The sequence below is a fragment of the Macrosteles quadrilineatus genome, unplaced genomic scaffold (assembly GCF_028750875.1).
Source record: "Macrosteles quadrilineatus isolate MER2022 unplaced genomic scaffold, UCM_ALF_1.0 Scaffold_8__2_contigs__length_117827958, whole genome shotgun sequence".
Classification (NCBI taxonomy): Eukaryota; Metazoa; Arthropoda; class Insecta; order Hemiptera; family Cicadellidae; genus Macrosteles; species Macrosteles quadrilineatus.
This window is the reverse complement of record NW_026542601.1, coordinates 56,111,490-56,130,859: the sequence shown is the minus strand read 5'-3', so window position 1 is coordinate 56,130,859 and position 19,370 is coordinate 56,111,490. Positions and strand designations below refer to the sequence as shown.

At 36.4% G+C, this 19,370-nt stretch overlaps 1 protein-coding gene across 1 annotated transcript in view; it reads right to left on the bottom strand.

The window, feature by feature from the left end:
* LOC129000950 (MATH and LRR domain-containing protein PFE0570w-like) overlaps positions 1 to 11,220 on the bottom strand; it is a 42,969-nt gene extending 31,749 nt beyond the window's left edge. The window contains exons 1-2 of the mRNA XM_054428046.1: positions 10,820 to 11,220; positions 5,267 to 6,611 (exon numbers count right to left, since the gene is read on the bottom strand). Coding sequence (XP_054284021.1) covers positions 5,267 to 6,611; positions 10,820 to 10,915 — 1,441 coding nt within the window. The 5' untranslated portion in view covers positions 10,916 to 11,220. The remainder of the gene's footprint in view (positions 1 to 5,266; positions 6,612 to 10,819) is intronic.
* Between the last annotated feature and the right edge of the window lie 8,150 nt (positions 11,221 to 19,370).

Below are 19,370 nucleotides of genomic sequence, written 5' to 3'. Positions count from 1 at the left end.
TTTTTTGTTCTAGAAAAAAAAAATACAGCTGATAGAGCTTAGCTTGTTTTACCATTAGAGCTGATTTTTCTTCACCAGCAGGTATACCAATCTCAAAACTGAAAATTTGTGGGTTAGTCCACTTACAGTGAAATACACTTATAGTGAATTACAATTGTACAAAAAACGGAAAGGCCTTCCCGACACTGCTTTACACTCACGTTTAGTATGTGAACAGCATTTTGAACCTAACTGCTTTATAAATAATATGAGAAGTAAAAAGGAAGCTGTACCAGTACCAACATGGATAGTTATGTACTAACAAACTATGGATGTACACCAGTTGTCACTCAGCAGTCTGCACTCATTACTGCCTCTACAGACGATCACTACCGTCTCGCGGCAGCCCCTTCATCACATAGCGATAAATTTTTCAGTATTTCTACTGTCAATATCTCATTATCTTAAGAGTCTGCCTAAAAACAGTCATGATAGAGTTCCGAAATATATTATTAACTACCTTCATTATACTATTATGCAATAATTTGTAATTTATTGTCAATTGAAAATAGACGTACGTTGAACGTTGTGGTTTAAGTGTTTATCAACGAAGACCACTAAGAGGGAAATAAACTATCATAGGCTATATTTTTATAGGGTTCAATTTTGGAGAGGGGTGGTTAGGCAATTTCTGCTCCAGGGCGCTCCAATCCAAACCTGGCTACGCCAATACAATGCCTTAATGTTGATTCAGAACTTACCATAGCTATATACTGTTAATGTGAACGAAATGCCTGTTGTAAAATGTAGTTCCAGGCTTCCGGTACAAATTATTCGACCTATTGTTTAATATAATGTTTAAAACAGGTCATACCAGTTAATTGGGATGTCAGGTCACTCGGGGATAGTTCACTTTCGTGTGATTGAGAGAGTGTGACTGACCTCCAATTTCCAACCTAAATATCGTTTTTACGTGATAAAGATAACCTCTTTAATTTATGTACAACTAAGGTTCCGCTGTTGTTAAAACTATGTGTTCTTAAATTTATTTGATATAGTCGTCATTTGAAAGATTTGTTATATAAAACAATCCAAATCTAAAATCTATATTTTATATCTTATGCTTTACATTTTCTTCAAAGCTCAGTTGCAAATGGCACTTACAAAACACCAATAATGTGAATAGATAATACGTAGTTTGAAAACAAATGCCGATCTGTGTAGATAAATGTTCTTCCTACAAAATATGTGTGTATATTGTTATGTTTAAAAAGGTCAAGTAGCCAGTGAATGGTTGGACAGTAGTTGACTAACCATACATTCCTCATCGTGAGTTAGTAGCAAGATATTGCGTGAGTCTAGAAATCAGGAAGCATAAGACCCATAAAATGCAGATACCATAAGACACATGTGAATGGATTAAGGCAAAATAAATTGTTTTTTAAAGTTTCAATATTGCAAGAGGTTGCCATTTTCCGAAGAGCATACAAACCACTTGTTGTTTTTTTAACTACAAGATTTACATGGTCGTTCCACGTTAGGTTTTCATCAATAACTAATCCCAAAAAAGTTGTTTTCTCTAATTGATCTATTAGGTTTTCTTCAATGAATATTGTGGGATTTAATTTTTGCTTAGTCTGTTTGGTTGTACTGTAAATGTTACAAAATTAGATTTTTGTGAATTTAGCAGAAGGTTTTTACTATCAAAAAAGTCTTTAATCATTGATAAGTTATGTTATTTTCTCATAAAACCCCCATAAAATAGGTAACAAAAAATCAGATTTTAGAAAAAAAAACTGCTTTTAATTAAAATTTTTATGTTAATGTCCTTTAAATTTTGAATAATATGGTACAAATAAGGTTTTTACTATCAAAAAAGTCTTTAATCATTGATAAGTTATGTTATTTTCTCATAAAACCCCCATAAAATAGGAAACAAAAAATCGGATTTTAGAAAAAAAACTGCTTTTAATTAAAATTTGTATGTTAATGTCCTTTAAATTTTGAATAATATGGTACAAATAACATTTCCGTAAAAATTATGGTTCAAAGGTATTCTAACTTATGTTATTTTATTATAAAAAAAACCGGTCACCGGAATTTTATCCCCCAGTTATTTTACCCCCTGGGCAAAGCTGACGTCACTGTGACGTAGTAACCTGAGCGCTCTAAAGTTTGTTTGTGGCGAAATTTTACCCCCGCCGAAATTTAAGTCCAATGAAAATAGACTGTGCGTGATAAATTAGATTAGCAATAAAAACCGGAATTTTACCACCTGTCCAAATAACTAGTGTTTAGGCAACTGTAGATGTACGGCCCGGATTTTCACCCTGGAATTTTACCCCTCGTATTTTCAACTTCCGGAATTTTACCCCCTGGACAGATAAAGAAATTATTGAGAATGATTAATTTTTCTTCTTTCAGTTTTAATTTAATAGTAAACATTTTATTATTAAGTAGCGTTATCTTAATTTATTTGTAATCTCAACTAGCCTAAGTAAACAGGATTTTCTGTGTTTAATTTTGATGTTTGTTATTTGGGTTTGGGGCTAACTGTTGGTTAATATGTATGTATAATAAACTGAGTATCTCATTTAAATGATAATTGGGTGAACTTTTCTTAAACAATGTATTATACATACCACCGTGTAAAAAAATGTATTTTGTTTCTGTTATACACATGCCTTTTTGTTTCTTCAGGCACGAGCTATTTATGGTTTGTACTGAGAAAGGTCATCAAAATACCTGTTGTAAATTGTAGTTGTAGGCATCCGGTACAAAGTATTTGACCAATTGTTGTGTTGACTACTGCAAGGAAACCCATATGTTTGTATATACATATTAACCAACAGTTTGCCCCAAAAATCGAATCCCAAAACTTGAATATCAAATTAAAATAAAAAACCTGTTTGATTAGTTAAGGTTACAGATAAATTAAGATAGGCTACTTAATAATGCAATGTTTACTATTAAATTAAAACTGAAAGAAGAAAATGAATCATTCTAACTTATTGCTATATCTGGCCAGGAGGTAAAATTCCGGTGGTAAAAATCCGGGCCATACATTTTGAGCTGACCTAATAAAGGCCCGAGTAATAGTCTGGGGGTAAAATTTTGGCCCGTACACTCTAGGTTTTTATAATTTGATGTGTTCTGATTAAATTCACAACCGTGAAAATATGCGTTTAATTCCACCTTAAATTCATTGAAATGATGTTGTACAACTCGAAAGTTCGCGGACGGAATTTTAACCCCCTGGTTTGTGACGTCAGTCTTGACCAGGTTTAAAATTCCAGGGGGATAAAAATCCGCTACCCCAAAAAACCGCCATAAAACATCAAAAACTCGGATATTAGAAAAAAGCCTGTTTTCATTAAAATTAATTTGTTATGGTCCTTATACAGGAGAACCTCGCTAATTCGAACCTCGATAATTCAAAAACCTTTATAATTAGCAATGTTTGTCTGTTCCTCTCAGAAAACCTCTAAAATTTGAAAAATAATATAGCCTACCGATAATTCAAAGAGATTTTTACACTTAATGGAGCCTCTACAATTTGAATTTTGTTGCCGTAATTCGAACTATTACCTTAAAAATTCGCAGTCAACCTCTACAATTTGAACTGCGTTACCGTAAGCCTCTGTAATTCAAATTTATAAAAAAAAATGCACCTGTTGAAACATGTACTACACATGTATTAAACATGTATTGATGTTCCCAAGATGTGTTCAGTTGCTTCCGTTCTCTCTCTACGCTTAAAACTGGGACCTCCATAATTCAAATTTTATTTATTCTGACCTATATAAATCAAACTCTATATTTCAAACATCCCATAATTCAAAATTTGTATTTCCTCTGAAATTTGAATTAGTGAGATTCTACTGTAATTCTAAACAAAATAGTGCAAGTCCCCATTGCTAAACAATTAGGATTCAAAAGTTATTGCAACTTTTGTGATTTTTCCTTATAAAATACAATAGTTACTCCCACCGTCAGTTGAAAGCATGTGTCAGATTGCTAATACCATTTATTATTCGTGTTTAATGTCATTTGCATTATTTTCAGTCGCGCAGGAGTGTCAAGTTTCTTTCACAGTGATTTTAAATACTATGACAAGAATAATCATCCTATATTGGCGGGGACCATTTAGAATGGTAGTCGATAAAGTAAGAAACACGTAGGAGGCCTCAGATTTGAACTAAATTTTGCTGTGACAGGAGCTCAAAAGAGACCTTAATTAACAGCAAACCCTTTGCCCTTATGTTGTAAATGATATAGGTATATACTTTATCGCAGCACAGTTTTCATAATGCATTAATATTCTTGTTTATCAAGGAATGAATTTGGACAACAGGTTCCAAGAAAAGATAATTGAACATTAAAGATTATTGTTGTCCGGAGTAACTTCATAGTAAAACAATGAATTGAGTTCAGTTACAATTTTTTTTGGTCCATGGGTAGCGCCAAGTGACGATAATAACATGTACTCCGCCAAGTAGGAATACAGCGCGCTGCGGCGGTCATGTTAGGTTGGGTTATCATAAATATGTTTGTAGTACTTTCAACGTTTCGTTATGAATCGAACGATACCAGATGAGTCATCACTCAGTACACTGACCAAGTGTCCTGAGTTTTTCCAATGGCTCAGATACAGGCGGTGACAGGTGATGCGCGCGCTCCGGTCAATGACCTGACCTTGGCTACTTGGAGGGGATTTGGCGGGCGAAATTATAACTCATTTGGTATCGTTCGATTCATAACAGAACGAGGAAAGTCCTACAAACATATTTATTATAACCCAACTTAACAAAACCGCCGCAGCGCGCTGTATAAGGGCGGCCTCCGTATAATACAAAAGTACCCAAGTTTATTTCAAGAGCAATTTAGTTCCTCAGTCCGTTTTTCTTTAGCACGACTGAGTTATAAGCACAGAAACTTCAGTATTTTATCGTACTTAAGATTATCATCTTGCCAAATTTGATTTAAAACATTTAAGGATAAAAAGTATTTGCGAAGAGGTGTGTGCTCAAAGTACGCGGCAGACCATTATTTTTTTCACTCTCGTCCCCCGTATGGTATTCAGTCTTGCTTTGGAATAGCTATATGGTCAATGCTAATACGCTCAAACATAAAAGAGAATGTTGATAGAAAGTGCAATGAATACACAGGCCAAACTATCACACTTAGAAATGCTAAAATTTAGGATTGACACTTCTGTAATAGTATGTGCAAAAAGAAAGGATTGTTTTGAATTTCCATATGTCTCATTAATCGTAACTGTACTCACCTTCAATTGTTGAAGTGTCTTTGTTAAAGGAAATATCCTTCTTTGAAGTATTGCTTGACATAGAGGACCTCCTTGCTAAAGAACCATTACAGTTACTATTCACAACCGCAGATTCATTTTGGGAGGTTGATAGAGATTTACTTCTCCGAGACTTTCTCTGGGAACTTGAACAATTGTTTGACACCTCAATTGATTCTGTTTCCTCTTGAATTTTAGAGCTTTCTTCTTCTATGAAGGTATGTAGGTGTTGCTTATTTTTTCCACCTCTTGCACTCTTTTTAAGTGCATTTGCTTCTGTGCTACAAACTATATTATTTTCCACCGGCTGGATTACCTGGTCTTTTTTACAATTATTCAACAAATCAGGATTTTGATTTCTAGGAGATTTTGTATTTTTTATTGTTGTTTCATTACCGGTACTTGATTCGATTTCACTTTCTTGATCATCCTTGGTAACGTTTTTCCTCCTTTTTTTACAACGACTCTGTAAATTTGCTTCTAGATTGCATGAATCAGCAGATTGTTGTTGGATTGAAGCGTTTCCAGATTTTGTATCATCATCAAGAGGAGATTGTGATTTCCTCTTTCTCCCACGCTTTGATTTTTTTGTTCCTTTTTTCTCATTGGTGATCAAATCATTTTCGCTGCTTGCTTCAATCTTATTATTGTTACAATTTGTTAGGATTTGTTCATCCAATTGTTTGGATTTATTTAAGTTTTGTTTCCCATTCGATTGTAACTTTTCAACCAGTGGTTTATGGTTTTTTGTCCTTTCAACATCTTTTGAACTTGATTTCTCTCCTTCCACTACAAATGAGCTACTTAATTTTGTAACTTCCTGATCATCAATTCTATCTGGTGTCAACACAGTTACTTTTGGAGCTTCTTTGTTCAAATCAGTGTTGTTAAAGGACAACCTTACTTCCACATTTTTCTCTAGTCCCCTGGACCTCTTTGATCTTTTAGCTGTTGGATCAGTTTGAACTTCTAGTTTTACTTCTTGTCTAACAACATTCTTATTTGTTATTTCCACCAGCGGTTTAGAAGCTAACTGAATGGTGCTTACCAGTGGGAACATTTCAGAAGTGTCATAGGAATCTACATCCTCAGCCTCTTTCACTTTTCTTCTCTTTGTCCTTTTATCTTTAACAGAAACTTTTACAGCTGTGTCTAAATTCAAATTTTCTTCTCCAGATATGTTTTTAACATTTGTTGCCGTCTCTTCAGCAGTCTGCCACATGCTTACTCTAGATCTGGTCATTCTCTTGGGTTGTTGATCACTACTAGATCCACTTTCATCACTTATGTGTTTAACATTAGTCAATAAAGCTTGCACCAACTCCGCCTGTGAAAAAAATAAGTTAACTTAGGTGGTTTTTTTTTGGCGAAACATCATAGGGTAGCCTAACTGAAATGTCCCCTGAATAAATACCAATCAACAGTATATTTTACAAATAAACAGCTACACCCTTCATTGTGTAGTAAGGCGAAACCATGATCGTAGGCAGGGGTGCCCACAAGGGGGGCTGTGACGCAGACTGTGTCATTGAAATTCTGGGGGGGGGGTTTGCAAAAATTCAAATGGAGGGGGGGGGTGGCTAAAGTTAATTGCAACAGTGTTCAACGTGGCGATAATCAAAAATATTTTACAAGTCACCCGATAGAAAGTGGATTAATGACAATAGTTATATTATTGAATTCCATTAGTTAAAATAGGATTTTAGGATGGTTTAGGATTCGAGTAGGAAGTTATTATTCAAGATTAGACGAACGTGAGATCTAAGAGGGAGGGCACGGAATAACTCAACTGCTGAGATAGATAAAGATAACGTGTGGTACAGACACGTCCAGCTACACCGCGACTCAGCACAGAACACTTTGTTGACATAGCTCATTAAAATACAATCAAGTAGCATAGGCTACAATATTTTACACTATTGTGTAGATACTCAATTACCTGAGCTAGTAGGGGGGGGGGGAGGTAACGAAAAATACGGTTAATCCCATATAGTATAAAAACAGATGACAAACCAAACAAAATTAAAAACGCTCTAAACAGGCCCATTAACGTCATGATTTGCATTTTTTTTTTATAAATTCAATATTACACAATCATTATTATTGTGCAATTTAATTATGACATTTCAAATTATTTATCTTGATTCAGTTGTACAAACGGCAACGTTTAAAATTATAGCTAGGGTAACTCAAACTCAACTAGTAACTAGCCAAACACTGCATTGCTATAAATAACATAAATATTAAACCTTAGAAAGTGTTATAATCTACTGCTCATGATAGTCGGATAGGCTACCGGTAGGTGCTGTATCACAACATAGGAATAGATAGATAAGAAATAAAAAAGTGTAAAATTATATTTAGAGATAATAAAAATACTCTTACAAAATGAATGTAACGAGAACAATCTTGTTATTGTTTTTCTTTGTTCAAAAAAATAATGTAGGCCTAACGCGAGAACAATCTTGTTATTCTTTTTCTTTGTTCTTCTGTCATTTAGCCTATTAGGTTTCTCTTCAATTCATACACAAATTCAACAAGTCGCCATATTTAGGCCTACTCGTTGCCCAATCAGAGCCTTGATTCCCCAGCTGTTGTATCTGAAATCTGTTGTAACATAGCGCACAACAGACAGGCTGAGCAGACGATTGTTGGCGCAAGCGTTGTTTCCATTTCATTTTCATCAAAGGAGCTGTGATGTTTCAAAAGGGAGGGATAGAGGGTCGTTAAAACAAGAGAAAGACGCTGACAGTTCGTTAAGCAGAGGTTAAGAACGCTATATTCTGGCAATAATAAATTCCTTAAAAATTGAGGTGACTTATAATTATAAAACTCTAATTTTATTTATATAGAAAGATAAGTTTTTCCAGTCCTGTACAACACTGATTCACGGTCTTTCCCCGGTAATCAAAATTCAAGTACAACTTGATACACACAGAATCTCCGGTTCCCGACCTGGATGATGGCTATTTATTTAATTTAATTTACAGTTAGGCTACATATTACCCGTTATAAATCAAACCCGTTATGTGAGCCAAAGCCACACGGTTATTAATCTCACTTGGTTTTGGGTTTGCTTACAAACGTGATCGGAAATGGTTAGGGCCTACACAGTATTCGTAAACAGCATTTATGTAAACATATCAGTGACAGCTAGAAAAAGGAATCTTTATCATAACAGCTGTTCGTAATTTCATATATGACGTGTTCTCTTAACAGATTATTAATATTTCATAAATGACGTTTGTAGTAAACATGGAGAAAAAAATTTGAAAAAATCACACAAAATTGTGTTTTTGATCGTCCGTTATTTTATTTCCAAACTAGTGAGGCCATATTTTAATGGCTAAGGACACTCTCGCCAATCCTGTGAATACAATTAAACCATTAGAATCATAATCGGTACCTACTCTAGTTTTCTTTAGAGTAGAATGCGTATAATACTATCTGGGCCGTGACAGACGGACATAATGTATAATTCTGTCTGAGCAATGTACAGACAAAACTACATCTTTATTTATAGATTAACTGGGTTTGAATTTTACATTTGATATTTTATTTTACTATCTGATTTGAATTTTCAATAGGCCTATCTAAAAAAAAGTATAAAACTTCTTTTAGTTTTGCAAATAATGCTGGGCGGGGGAATAACCTTTCTCATTTGTTGTGTACCTCATTTATGGTGTGGGGGGGGGGGGCTTCAATGCTCAATTGGGGGGGGGGGGTTGCGTCATGAGTCTAGGGGGGGGGGTGGGCACCCCTGTTGTAGGAGGTGGTGAAGGAAGTGGTAAAGGTGAGCAGTGCAGAGTGTGGGAACCGTTTTTTGCAGTTAAATAAATGTAAGTTATCTGTAATACTAAAATGCTATGGGAAGGGAAGGAAACAGGTCCACCTCATAGGAGGTGGTGAAGGAATAGGGAAAGGCGTGCAGTGCGGAGTGTGGGAAACGTTTATGGCAGTTTAATAAATGTATATGCAATACTAAAATGTTATGGGAAGGGAGGGAAACAAGTCAACGTCGTAGGAAGTGGCAAAGGTGAGCAGTTCTGAGTGTAGAAACAGCAGTTAGATTAACGTATCTGCAATAGGTAGCCTACCTACTAAAATGCTATGGGAAGGGAGATAAACAGGTCCATGTCGTAGGAAGTGGTGAAGGAAGCGGTAGGCCTATAGGCAAGCAGTTTCTGAGTGTGAGATCAGTTTGTGGCAGTTTAATAAAAATGTATCTGCAATACTGGGAAGGGAGGGAAACAGGTCCACGTCTTAGGAGGTGGTGAAGGAAGTGGTTAAGGGGAGCAGCGTGGAGTGTGGGAATCGTTTGTGGCAGTTAGCTTAATGTAGGTATCTGCAATACTAAAATGTTATGGGAAGGGAGGGAAACAGGTCCACGTCAAATCAAATCAAAGCTTTATTTTACAATAGACATTACAAATGCATGTGGAATGGTCAATGAAGGTTATGTTGGTAAACATTTGTCAAGGAAGAGTACAATAGATGTAGAGTACAAGGTCAAATCAAAAGATACAGCTAGATAATATAAAATGCATGCAGATGAGGATAACTACAAGAGAAAAAAAGTACAATCATTAAGTACTCAATATGTAATGGTTTAGGAAGTTCTAAAAAATCGTTAAATTTGTAGAACGGGTTCTTTACTAGCCACATATGAATTTGGCTAGAAACAACAAGTCAAAAACAACAGAGTGTTTGAAATAGGCTAGACTCAATAATAAAAATAAAAAAAAACACATAGGAACTATGACTTAAGATTAGGTATTTTGAAGTCCCAAAAATCATTGATTTCTAGCGTTTTTGCAATTTTCAAACGGGATTTTCAGGGTGAAATAGGCTAATCGTTTACTCCAAAAGTGCCAAAGGTAAAAATTGCTTAAAATAGCATAATTTTTGTAGATACCGGTAGGTAAGGTAAAAAAAAAAAAAACAATATAGGCCTAGCCTAACATAAACTTTTAAGTACCGGTAGTAGCTATAAGTTCAGTATTACCGTTAGGTCTACTAAGCCTAGGTAGGCCTAACTTACTTATGAAAGTAAGAGGTGAGGTGGGGAAGTAACTTAACTTAGCCTAATAAAGACCTGGATAGGCCTAGGCTGTAAATAAAATGCCAATCAAGTAATTGCCTTGGTTTGATATTTTGTAGCCTAATAAGTTATCTTGCTAAAAACACTATGATCAGATCGGATAAGTTATCAAAGTTTCAAAATGGCAAATTGCAAATCGAGTGGAGGGGACCTGCTTTTATTTTGAAGAATTGTGCCTGAGTAAGTTAGGTCTAAGCACAAATTAAAAAAATGATAATAATAAACTAGGCCTAGGCTAAAATAAATTGATAGAGGCCTAGGCCTAGGTTACTTAAGGACTTATTCAATGATTTCTCTTCCAAAACCCTTTAATATTTGAAAAATGTATCCAGTTTATTCATATGTTTAATCACAGACAAGGCTGAAATAGGCCTTCTAACTGAAATTTTATTTATTAGCTTAATTAATTAAGTTAACTTATAGGCTGAACATACCTTCTTGAAATTGGGATTTACTTTACTTTTACGTGCCAGCGATTTTAGTTCCTTCACAGGGAGTTTAAATAGAGTTTCTTCTGTCCAATCTTCCATTGTGTTTGAGGAGAAAGCCTAGGCTATAAATTCAAACAGAGTTGGAGTCTATAAATTTTAAATTAGTTCACAACACAGCAGTATAAATTCGAGTAGGCCTATGTAACAAAACAATTTGTTGTAGGTAGGTAGCACTAAGTTAAACTTCATTAGAACTAGGAACTTAAATTACTTAAATCAAATTTTAAAATCATAACACTTCTCTTACGATTTAATAGTTGACTTTTTCAGTTAAAAAAGTTAAAGTTTAACGTTGTGGAATTGAAGAAGAAATAACACGAAACGAAACGAACCCAAACAACCGAACCAAGGCGTTCAAAACATTCTGGACAGCAGAAAAAATATAGCTGTCACCAGAGATTCGCGCCAATTATTTTAGGAAAAAGCAGTTTAGGTCAAGGGATAAAGATGCTGGAAAGTTGATAAGAAATTGCCGTGGGTCTCAAAGAATGGGACGATGATAACATAGCCATAGATTTAGAGTTCTGTCAAATTCTATTGTAGGGGGGGGGGGCTTATAATCTTGATCATAGTTGCTATCTAACGTTGGTATGTTGTCATAATCTTACTAATATTATAAATTGTGAAAGTTTGTGTGTTTGTTTGTTTGTGTGTTTGAAGTTAAATCACGCATAAACCACTGGACGGATTGGGCTGAAATTTGGCATGATGATAGCTTACATTCCCGATTAACATATAGGCATATTCTTATCTCAAAAATCCTTTCGGGCTCCGCCCCAGTGGCTCTGTAATTCCCCATGTTAACCTTATGAGTATTCATATTTAAAGGGAATTAAAGAATTTAGTCAGCTGTTTCAACTAAAAAGAAAATTTCACTAGGCTCTGGGGTCACTCCCCTGGAGTGCAAAAAGTCCTCAAACTACAGAAGAAAGCTGTCAGGGTCTTGTGTGGAGTCCATCAGCTGGAGCATTGTAAACCTCTGTTTGTTCAGCATGGTATAATGCCTGTACACAATGTATTTATTTACCAATGCCTGTTAGAGATTAAGAACAATGAATCAGATTTTCCATTGGTTAATAATGTTCATCATTATAGCACTAGGAACAATGAAAATATTTTTAGAGATAGAGTTAGACTAGATTTAACTCTCAACTGTTTTCCTGTTGCAGGAATAAGGTTCTACAATGCCTTACCCATAACTGTCAGACAACTCTTACCGAACAAGTTTGCGACCACACTAAAAGCTTGGATGCTTGCCAATCCATTTTATTCTATAAAAGAGTTTTGGAATGCACAGTTTTACTATTGTGTTGAACCCACAGTAGTCCAGTAGAGGTATTACGAAATTGTAAATTTATTTATTTTTCTCTGCCTTGCATGGCTTGCAGCATGTAGTTTTTATTTTTTTTCACTTTTAGTTGCATGCATTGCTTTGCATGTTTTATAGTAAATGAGATCCTGCATGTGTTTATTTCAGCTCTATTGTATTGTTTGACGTAGCCTATTGTCTGTTTGTACTGAATGGCCAAATAAATCATTTGAACTTGAAAAAGTTGGTTCGATGATTTACAATAGCATATATATTTATATATGTGTCCGTTAGCGCGAAATTTGGTACAAACGTGTAAACGTACGTTTATTTGAACGAGTTCGCGAGCCAGCATGATCGGACTATGGGAACAGGGGTTTATGGGGGGTTTTATAGGGTAAAAATTGTTTTTTCCCATTTTTGACCCTAAAAACTTAAAATTTAGCAATTTCTTTCCAAACCATTTTGTAGAGCTTAAAAAAACAAATAATTTAGTATATTGAAGCGTTATTATGCACCTAATGGTTACGGAGAAAATTACAAAAATCTGTAAATTTAAAATTCACATGTTATTCTTATGGAGAACTAGCAGAGTGCCCGTCCTTCGTACCGGGTTAGCATATAAATCCAAAATGCTTATTGCAGTATTTACTGAAGCTTTACATTTGTAATGGGGGAGGACACAGTTTGATCAAATTTGCTTCTTTAAATGTACGGTATACTATAGTATTACACATCTACCATAGTTATAATGTTCTACCACTTCACATAACATTAGAAAAAATAAATTATTAAAAACTCCCAAAATATCACAAATTATTCATGAAATTAAAATCATAAACATGACTAAACACTCCTACTTTGACAGTTCTCATTTTGTATCAAAGTTTTTAGTTGCTGCTTAGTTCATAGCAGATTTGATAAATGAAAAAAATAATAGTGCTGCACCCTGTTGGTATATCTTACTAGGTGGCGTTCGCAGAGGCATCCACAAAATTGAGCGGAGTCATCAAGGGTTCATATTATATTGTTTTTGTCTTACTGCAGTAAAAACAGTATTTTTTCATGCATGTGCTGCAGGTTTAAAGTAGCATTTTTAATATTTAGGGAGTAAAAATCGTTTTTAGCCTCTATGGAATGAAAATCAGCTGTTGTCAACTCAGTTGTAAATTTCGATTGTAAACGATTGCATGTATCGAAAATATGTATAGATTTGTGCTTCGTAATCATTTTTAATATATTACAGTCTACAGTCTCTTCCCGTAGCATTTTAGCATTGCAGATACATTAATCCATTCCCAAACTCAACACTGCTCACATTTACTACTTCCTTCACCACACCCTACGTCGTGGACCTGTTTCCCTCTCTTCCCATAGCATTTTAGGATTGCAGATACATTAATGTAATTGCCAAAGACAGTTCCCACACTCTGCGCTGTTAGCCTTACTACTTCCTTCACCATTTACTACGTCATTGGCCTGTTTCCTTCCTTTCTCATAGCATTTAAGTATTACAAATTCACTTATCCATCTGCTCAAACGGTTCCCCCACTCTGCACTGCCAGCCTTTACTACTTCCTTCACCACTTACGTCGTGGACCTGTATTCATCGCTTTCCATAGCATTTTAGTATTTTAGATACGTTAATCTAATTGCAACAAACATCCCCACTGTCCGTACTGCTAGACTTTACTACTTCTTTCACAATTTCCTATGTCTTGGGCATGCTTCCATCCCTTCTCATAGCATTTCAGCATTGCAGATACATTAAAACTGCTACAAACGGTTTCCAGTTCCCACACTCTACACTGCTCACCTTACTACTTCTTTCACCTGTTCCTACGTCGCGGATCTGTTTCCCTCTCTTCCCATAGCATTTTAAGATTGCAGATACCTGAATCTAATCGTCATAAACAGATCCCACACTCCGAACAGCTCGCCTTCACTACTTCCTTCGCCACTTCCCACATCGCGGACCTGTTTTCCTCCCTTCCCATAGCATTTTAGGATTGCAGATACCCTTATCTTATCGTCATAAACAGTTCCCACACTCCGGACAGCTCGCTTTGACTACTTCCTTCACCACTTCCTACGTCACGGGCCTGTTTCCCTCCCTTTCCCATAGCATTTTTGATTGCCCATACCCTTATCTAATCGTCATAATAGTTCCAACACTCCGGACAGCTCGCCTTGACTACTTCCTTCACCACTTCCTATGTCACGGACCTGTTTTCCTCCCTTCCCATAGCATTTTAGGATTGCAGATACCCTAATCTAATCGTCATAAACAGTTTCCACACTCCAGACTGTTCACCTTTACTACTTCCTTAACCTCTTCATACGTCACGAACCTCAAGCTAGTGTCGTCATTTGATTATAGTACCTGGGGACCAAGCTTTGCTCGGGGAAAATCATTAGTTCACTCTGAAAGCACCGTAGTATTGGAGATACATAAATCCACAAATCTACATCCTACACAATTTCCTACGTCATGGACCTGTTTCCCTCCATTCCATTGCATTTAAAGATTGCAGATACCTTAATCTAATCGTCATAAACAGTTCCCACACTCCGGACTACTCGCCTTGACTACTTCCTTCACCACTTCCTACGTCGCGGACCTGTTTCCCTCCCTTCCCATAGCATTTTAGGATTGCAAATACCTTTATCTAATCGTCATAAACAGTTCCCACACTCCGGACAGCTCACCTTGACTACTTCCTTCATCACTTCCTACGTTGCGGACCTGTTTTCCTCCCTTCCCGTAGCATTTTAGGTTTGCTGATACCATAATCTAATTGTCATAAACATTTCCAACACTCCGGACAGCTCGCCTTGACTACTTCCTTCACCACTTCCTACGTCACGGACCTGTTTTCCTCCCTTCCCATAGCATTTTAGGATTGCAGATACCCTAATCTAATCGTCATAAACAGTTTCCACACTCCAGACTGTTCACCTTTACTACTTCCTTAACCTCTTCATACGTCACGAACCTCAAGCTAGTGTCGTCATTTGATTATAGTACCTGGGGACCGAGCTTTGCTCGGGGAAAATCATTAGTTCACTCTGAAAGCACCGTAGTATTGGAGATACATAAATCCACACATCTACATCCTACACAATTTCCTACGTCATGGACCTGTTTCCCTCCATTCCATATTGCATTTAAAGATTGCAGATACCTTAATCTAATCGTCATAAACAGTTCCCACACTCCGGACTACTCGCCTTGACTACTTCCTTCACCACTTCCTACGTCGCGGACCTGTTTCCCTCCCTTCCCATAGCATTTTAGGATTGCAAATACCTTAATCTAATCGTCATAAACAGTTCCCACACTCCGGACAGCTCACCTTGACTACTTCCTTCATCACTTCCTACGTCGCGGACCTGTTTTCCTCCCTTCCCGTAGCATTTTAGGTTTGCTGATACCTTAATCTAATTGTCATAAACATTTCCAACACTCCGGACAACTCGCCTAGACTACTTCCTTCACCACTTCCTACGTCGCGGACCTATTTTCCTCCCATTCCATAGCATTTTAGGATTGCAAATACCTTAATCTAATCATAATAACCAGTTCCCACGCTCCAGACAGCTCGCCTTGACTACTTTCTTCACCACTTCTTACGTCACGGACCTGTTTCCCTCCCTTCTTATAGCATTTTAGGATTGCCCATACCCTTATCTAATCGTCATAATAGTTCCAACACTCCGGACAGCTCGCCTTGACTACTTCCTTCACCACTTCCTACGTCGCGGACCTGTTTCCCTCCCTTCCCATTGCACTTAAAGATTGCAGATACCTTAATCTAATCGTCATAAACAGTTCCCGCACTCCGGACTACTCGCCTTGACTACTTCCTTCACCACTTCCTACGTCGCGGACCTGTTTTCCTCCCTTCCCATAGCATTTTAGGATTGCAGATACCCTAATCTTATCGTCATAAACAGTCCCCACACTCCGGACTGCTCGCATTTACTACTTCCTTCATATCACTTCCTACGTCACGGACCTGTTTCCCTCTATTCCCATAGCATTTTATGATTGCCTTTACTACTTCCTTCACTACTTCCTACGTCACGGACCTGTTTCCTTCCCTTCCCATAGCATTTTAGGATTGCAGATACCTTAATGTATTCGTAACAAAACATATCCTAGAATTCGCACTGCTACCCTTGACTACAATGTATCGAGTAATCTTAAGTATAATCTTTGCTCAATATTAACAAGTGATGTTTTTCCTTTTGTACTGTATTTGTAATTTCCTAGTATACTGTGGGTAGTTGGCTTATTATGAACACATGCTAAAACTTCAAATCTTTTGTTTACTTTTTACTTGTTATTTAATTCAGCCAACATGGTTACCTAGTAACCCATAAGACTAATGTTAAGAAAATGTGATTTTCAGTTTCATTTTTCTACGGATTCCTGAGAGACTTTTTTAACGCCATATAGATGTTGGCACTCACCGATATGGTCTTTATCACCATGCAAAATTTGAAAACGATTGATTCAGCCGTCTAGGAGGAGTTTGCGTATTACGAAATGCATAAAAGTCGACGTATAAGAGCTTCGCTCGCTTCGCTCGCTCCGCTCAATAACTTTTTACTGCTTTTGCATATCATAGAACCAACTTTTTTAGTTGAAACAGCTGACCAATGGCAACGTCGTATGCGCGCGAAATACGTTGGCAGCACTGGCTGAAAATCAGACGTCCATGTCACTGGCCCGGCCATGACGGAATTAGTACATAAGAATTATGCTAATATTTAGTACCTATTTCGTACTATTTAGTACCAACAAACAAAAAATTAGTACCCCACTCGGTACCGGATAACTAATTAATTTAGGATTCCGGGCCAGTGACATGCTGGCCCGGCCATTTTCGAATTTGATCCTAATATGTATACCATCATTTAGTACCTATTTCGTACTATTTTGTACCTCCATTAATATAATTTGTACCTCAAAGAAAACCAAGCTACGGGCCCGTTAACTGTACAGGTCAATGACCCCTCAGCCCGGCCATATCGGAACCTATGGTTATAAGCTAATACTACTATTTAGTACTTATTTCGTACTATTTTGTACCTCCATTAATATAATTTGTACTTCAAAGATAACCAAGCTACGGGCCCGTTAACTGTACAGGTCAATGACCCCTCAGCCCGGCCATATCGGAACCTGTAGTTATAAGCTATGCTACTATTTAGTACCTTGTTCGTACTTTTTTGTACCTTTCGAGGTAAAAAAATTACCTCAAAGATAAACAAACTACTTATGTTACATATTGTATGTGTAATCATGTTATTGTTAGTGGTTAATTACCCCTCAGCCCGGCCGTCACAGTTTCTAGTTATAAGGTATGCTATTATTTAGTACTCAATAATTAACAAGTGATGCAGTTATTTGGTGGTTATCTCCAACTATTTAGTTCTTCATATTAAACAATATGTACTACTCATACAACCCAAGTAATCAATGTGTCGAGGTTTAGGCTATTTTGGTGCGAGGGTACTGTGGTGATTTTTTTATTTCATTCAACATTAAGTTCACAACTTTGTTAATTTTTTCTTTCTTTTTTCTTAATTAATTTATGTTGTAAAACTTAACGAGCTGTTGGCCCGTCCTACGTACGGGAATTTAGTAGTCAACTAAAACTGAAGTAATATCAATATTTCTAGAATGTAGAATGTTAGCGTCGGCTGCTAGACTTTTTACAATTTTAAACTTATCTTCTAAAAAACTGAAACCCTAAACTAAAATTATGGCTTCAACATTCCCTAGTTTTCAAAATTGTTTGTCTTTCAGTTTTTTTAGTAGTTTTTTTTAGTAGTTTTTTTAGAAGTACAAATTATATTAATGGAGGTACAAAATAGTATGAAATAAGTACTAAATAGTAGTATAGCTTATAACCATAGGTTCCGATATGGCCGGGCTGAGGGGCCATGGATCTGTACAGTTAACGGGCCCGTAGCTTGGTTTTCTTTGGGGTACAAATTATTTTAATGGGGGTACAAAATAGTACGAAATAGGTACTAAATAGTAGTATAGCTTATAACCATAGGTTCCGATATGGCCGGACTGAGGGGTCATTGACCTGTACAGGTAACGGGCCCGTAGCTTGGTTTTCTTTGAGGTACAAATTATATTAATGGAGGTACAAAATAGTACGAAATAAGTACTAAATAGTAGTATATTTTATAACCATAGGTTACGATATGGCCGGGCTGAGAGGTCATTGACCTGTACAGTTAACGGGCCCGTAGCTTGGTTTTCTTTGAGGTACAAATTATATTAATGGAGGTACAAAATAGTACGAAATAGGTACTAAATGATGGTATACATATTAGGATCAAATTCGAAAATGGCCGGGCAAGCATGTCACTGGCCCGGAATCCTAAATTAATTAGTTATCCGGTACCGAGTGGGGTACTAATTTTTTGTTTGTTGGTACTAAATAGTACGAAATAGGTACTAAATATTAGCATAATTCTTATGTACTAATTCCGTCATGGCCGGGCCAGTGACATGGACGTGAAAATCAGCTGGTCTGCTGGTCAGCTGTTGTACTGTTGTATTTGTCACTTCACGTTAAATGTTATACAGGGTGTTCATTTGAAAACTTTCCATATCTGTAGTGTGCAAAGGTAAGGCTTTTTACACTTGTTTGTTCTCATTTCCCCCTAATTTGGACATGCCAAATCCAATAAAATTATTTTCAATTTCGAAAAATGCCCCAAAAGGGCCCAATTTGGGGGGTAGGGGTGCTTTTTGAGAAATTTTCAAATGTAAACATGGGTTGTGTGATACATCAATTTAAAGGTCTAATCACCCTGACTATTTTGGTGCAATAAAAATGTAATTATCTTTAACCGTATTTACAGGGTGGGTCAAAACGTTTTAAAAAAGGACTTTGAAGTTAAGTACCGTATTACCCAAACTACTGAACGGAACAGCGCCAAATTTCTTTCCAAGCTTATTCTTGATCTACTCTTTAAGATAACTTGTAATAAGGGCATTTTCCATGTTATTTTCTAATTTTTAAAAAATCTCAAATTTTAAGAATAAAAGAAAGCTGAAAACTCAAAATTTTTAAATAGCAAGGTATGACAAATTTCATTCCACGTGAAAGGTCCTTTTTTAACAAACATTTTACGTATTTAAGTTTTCTTTCT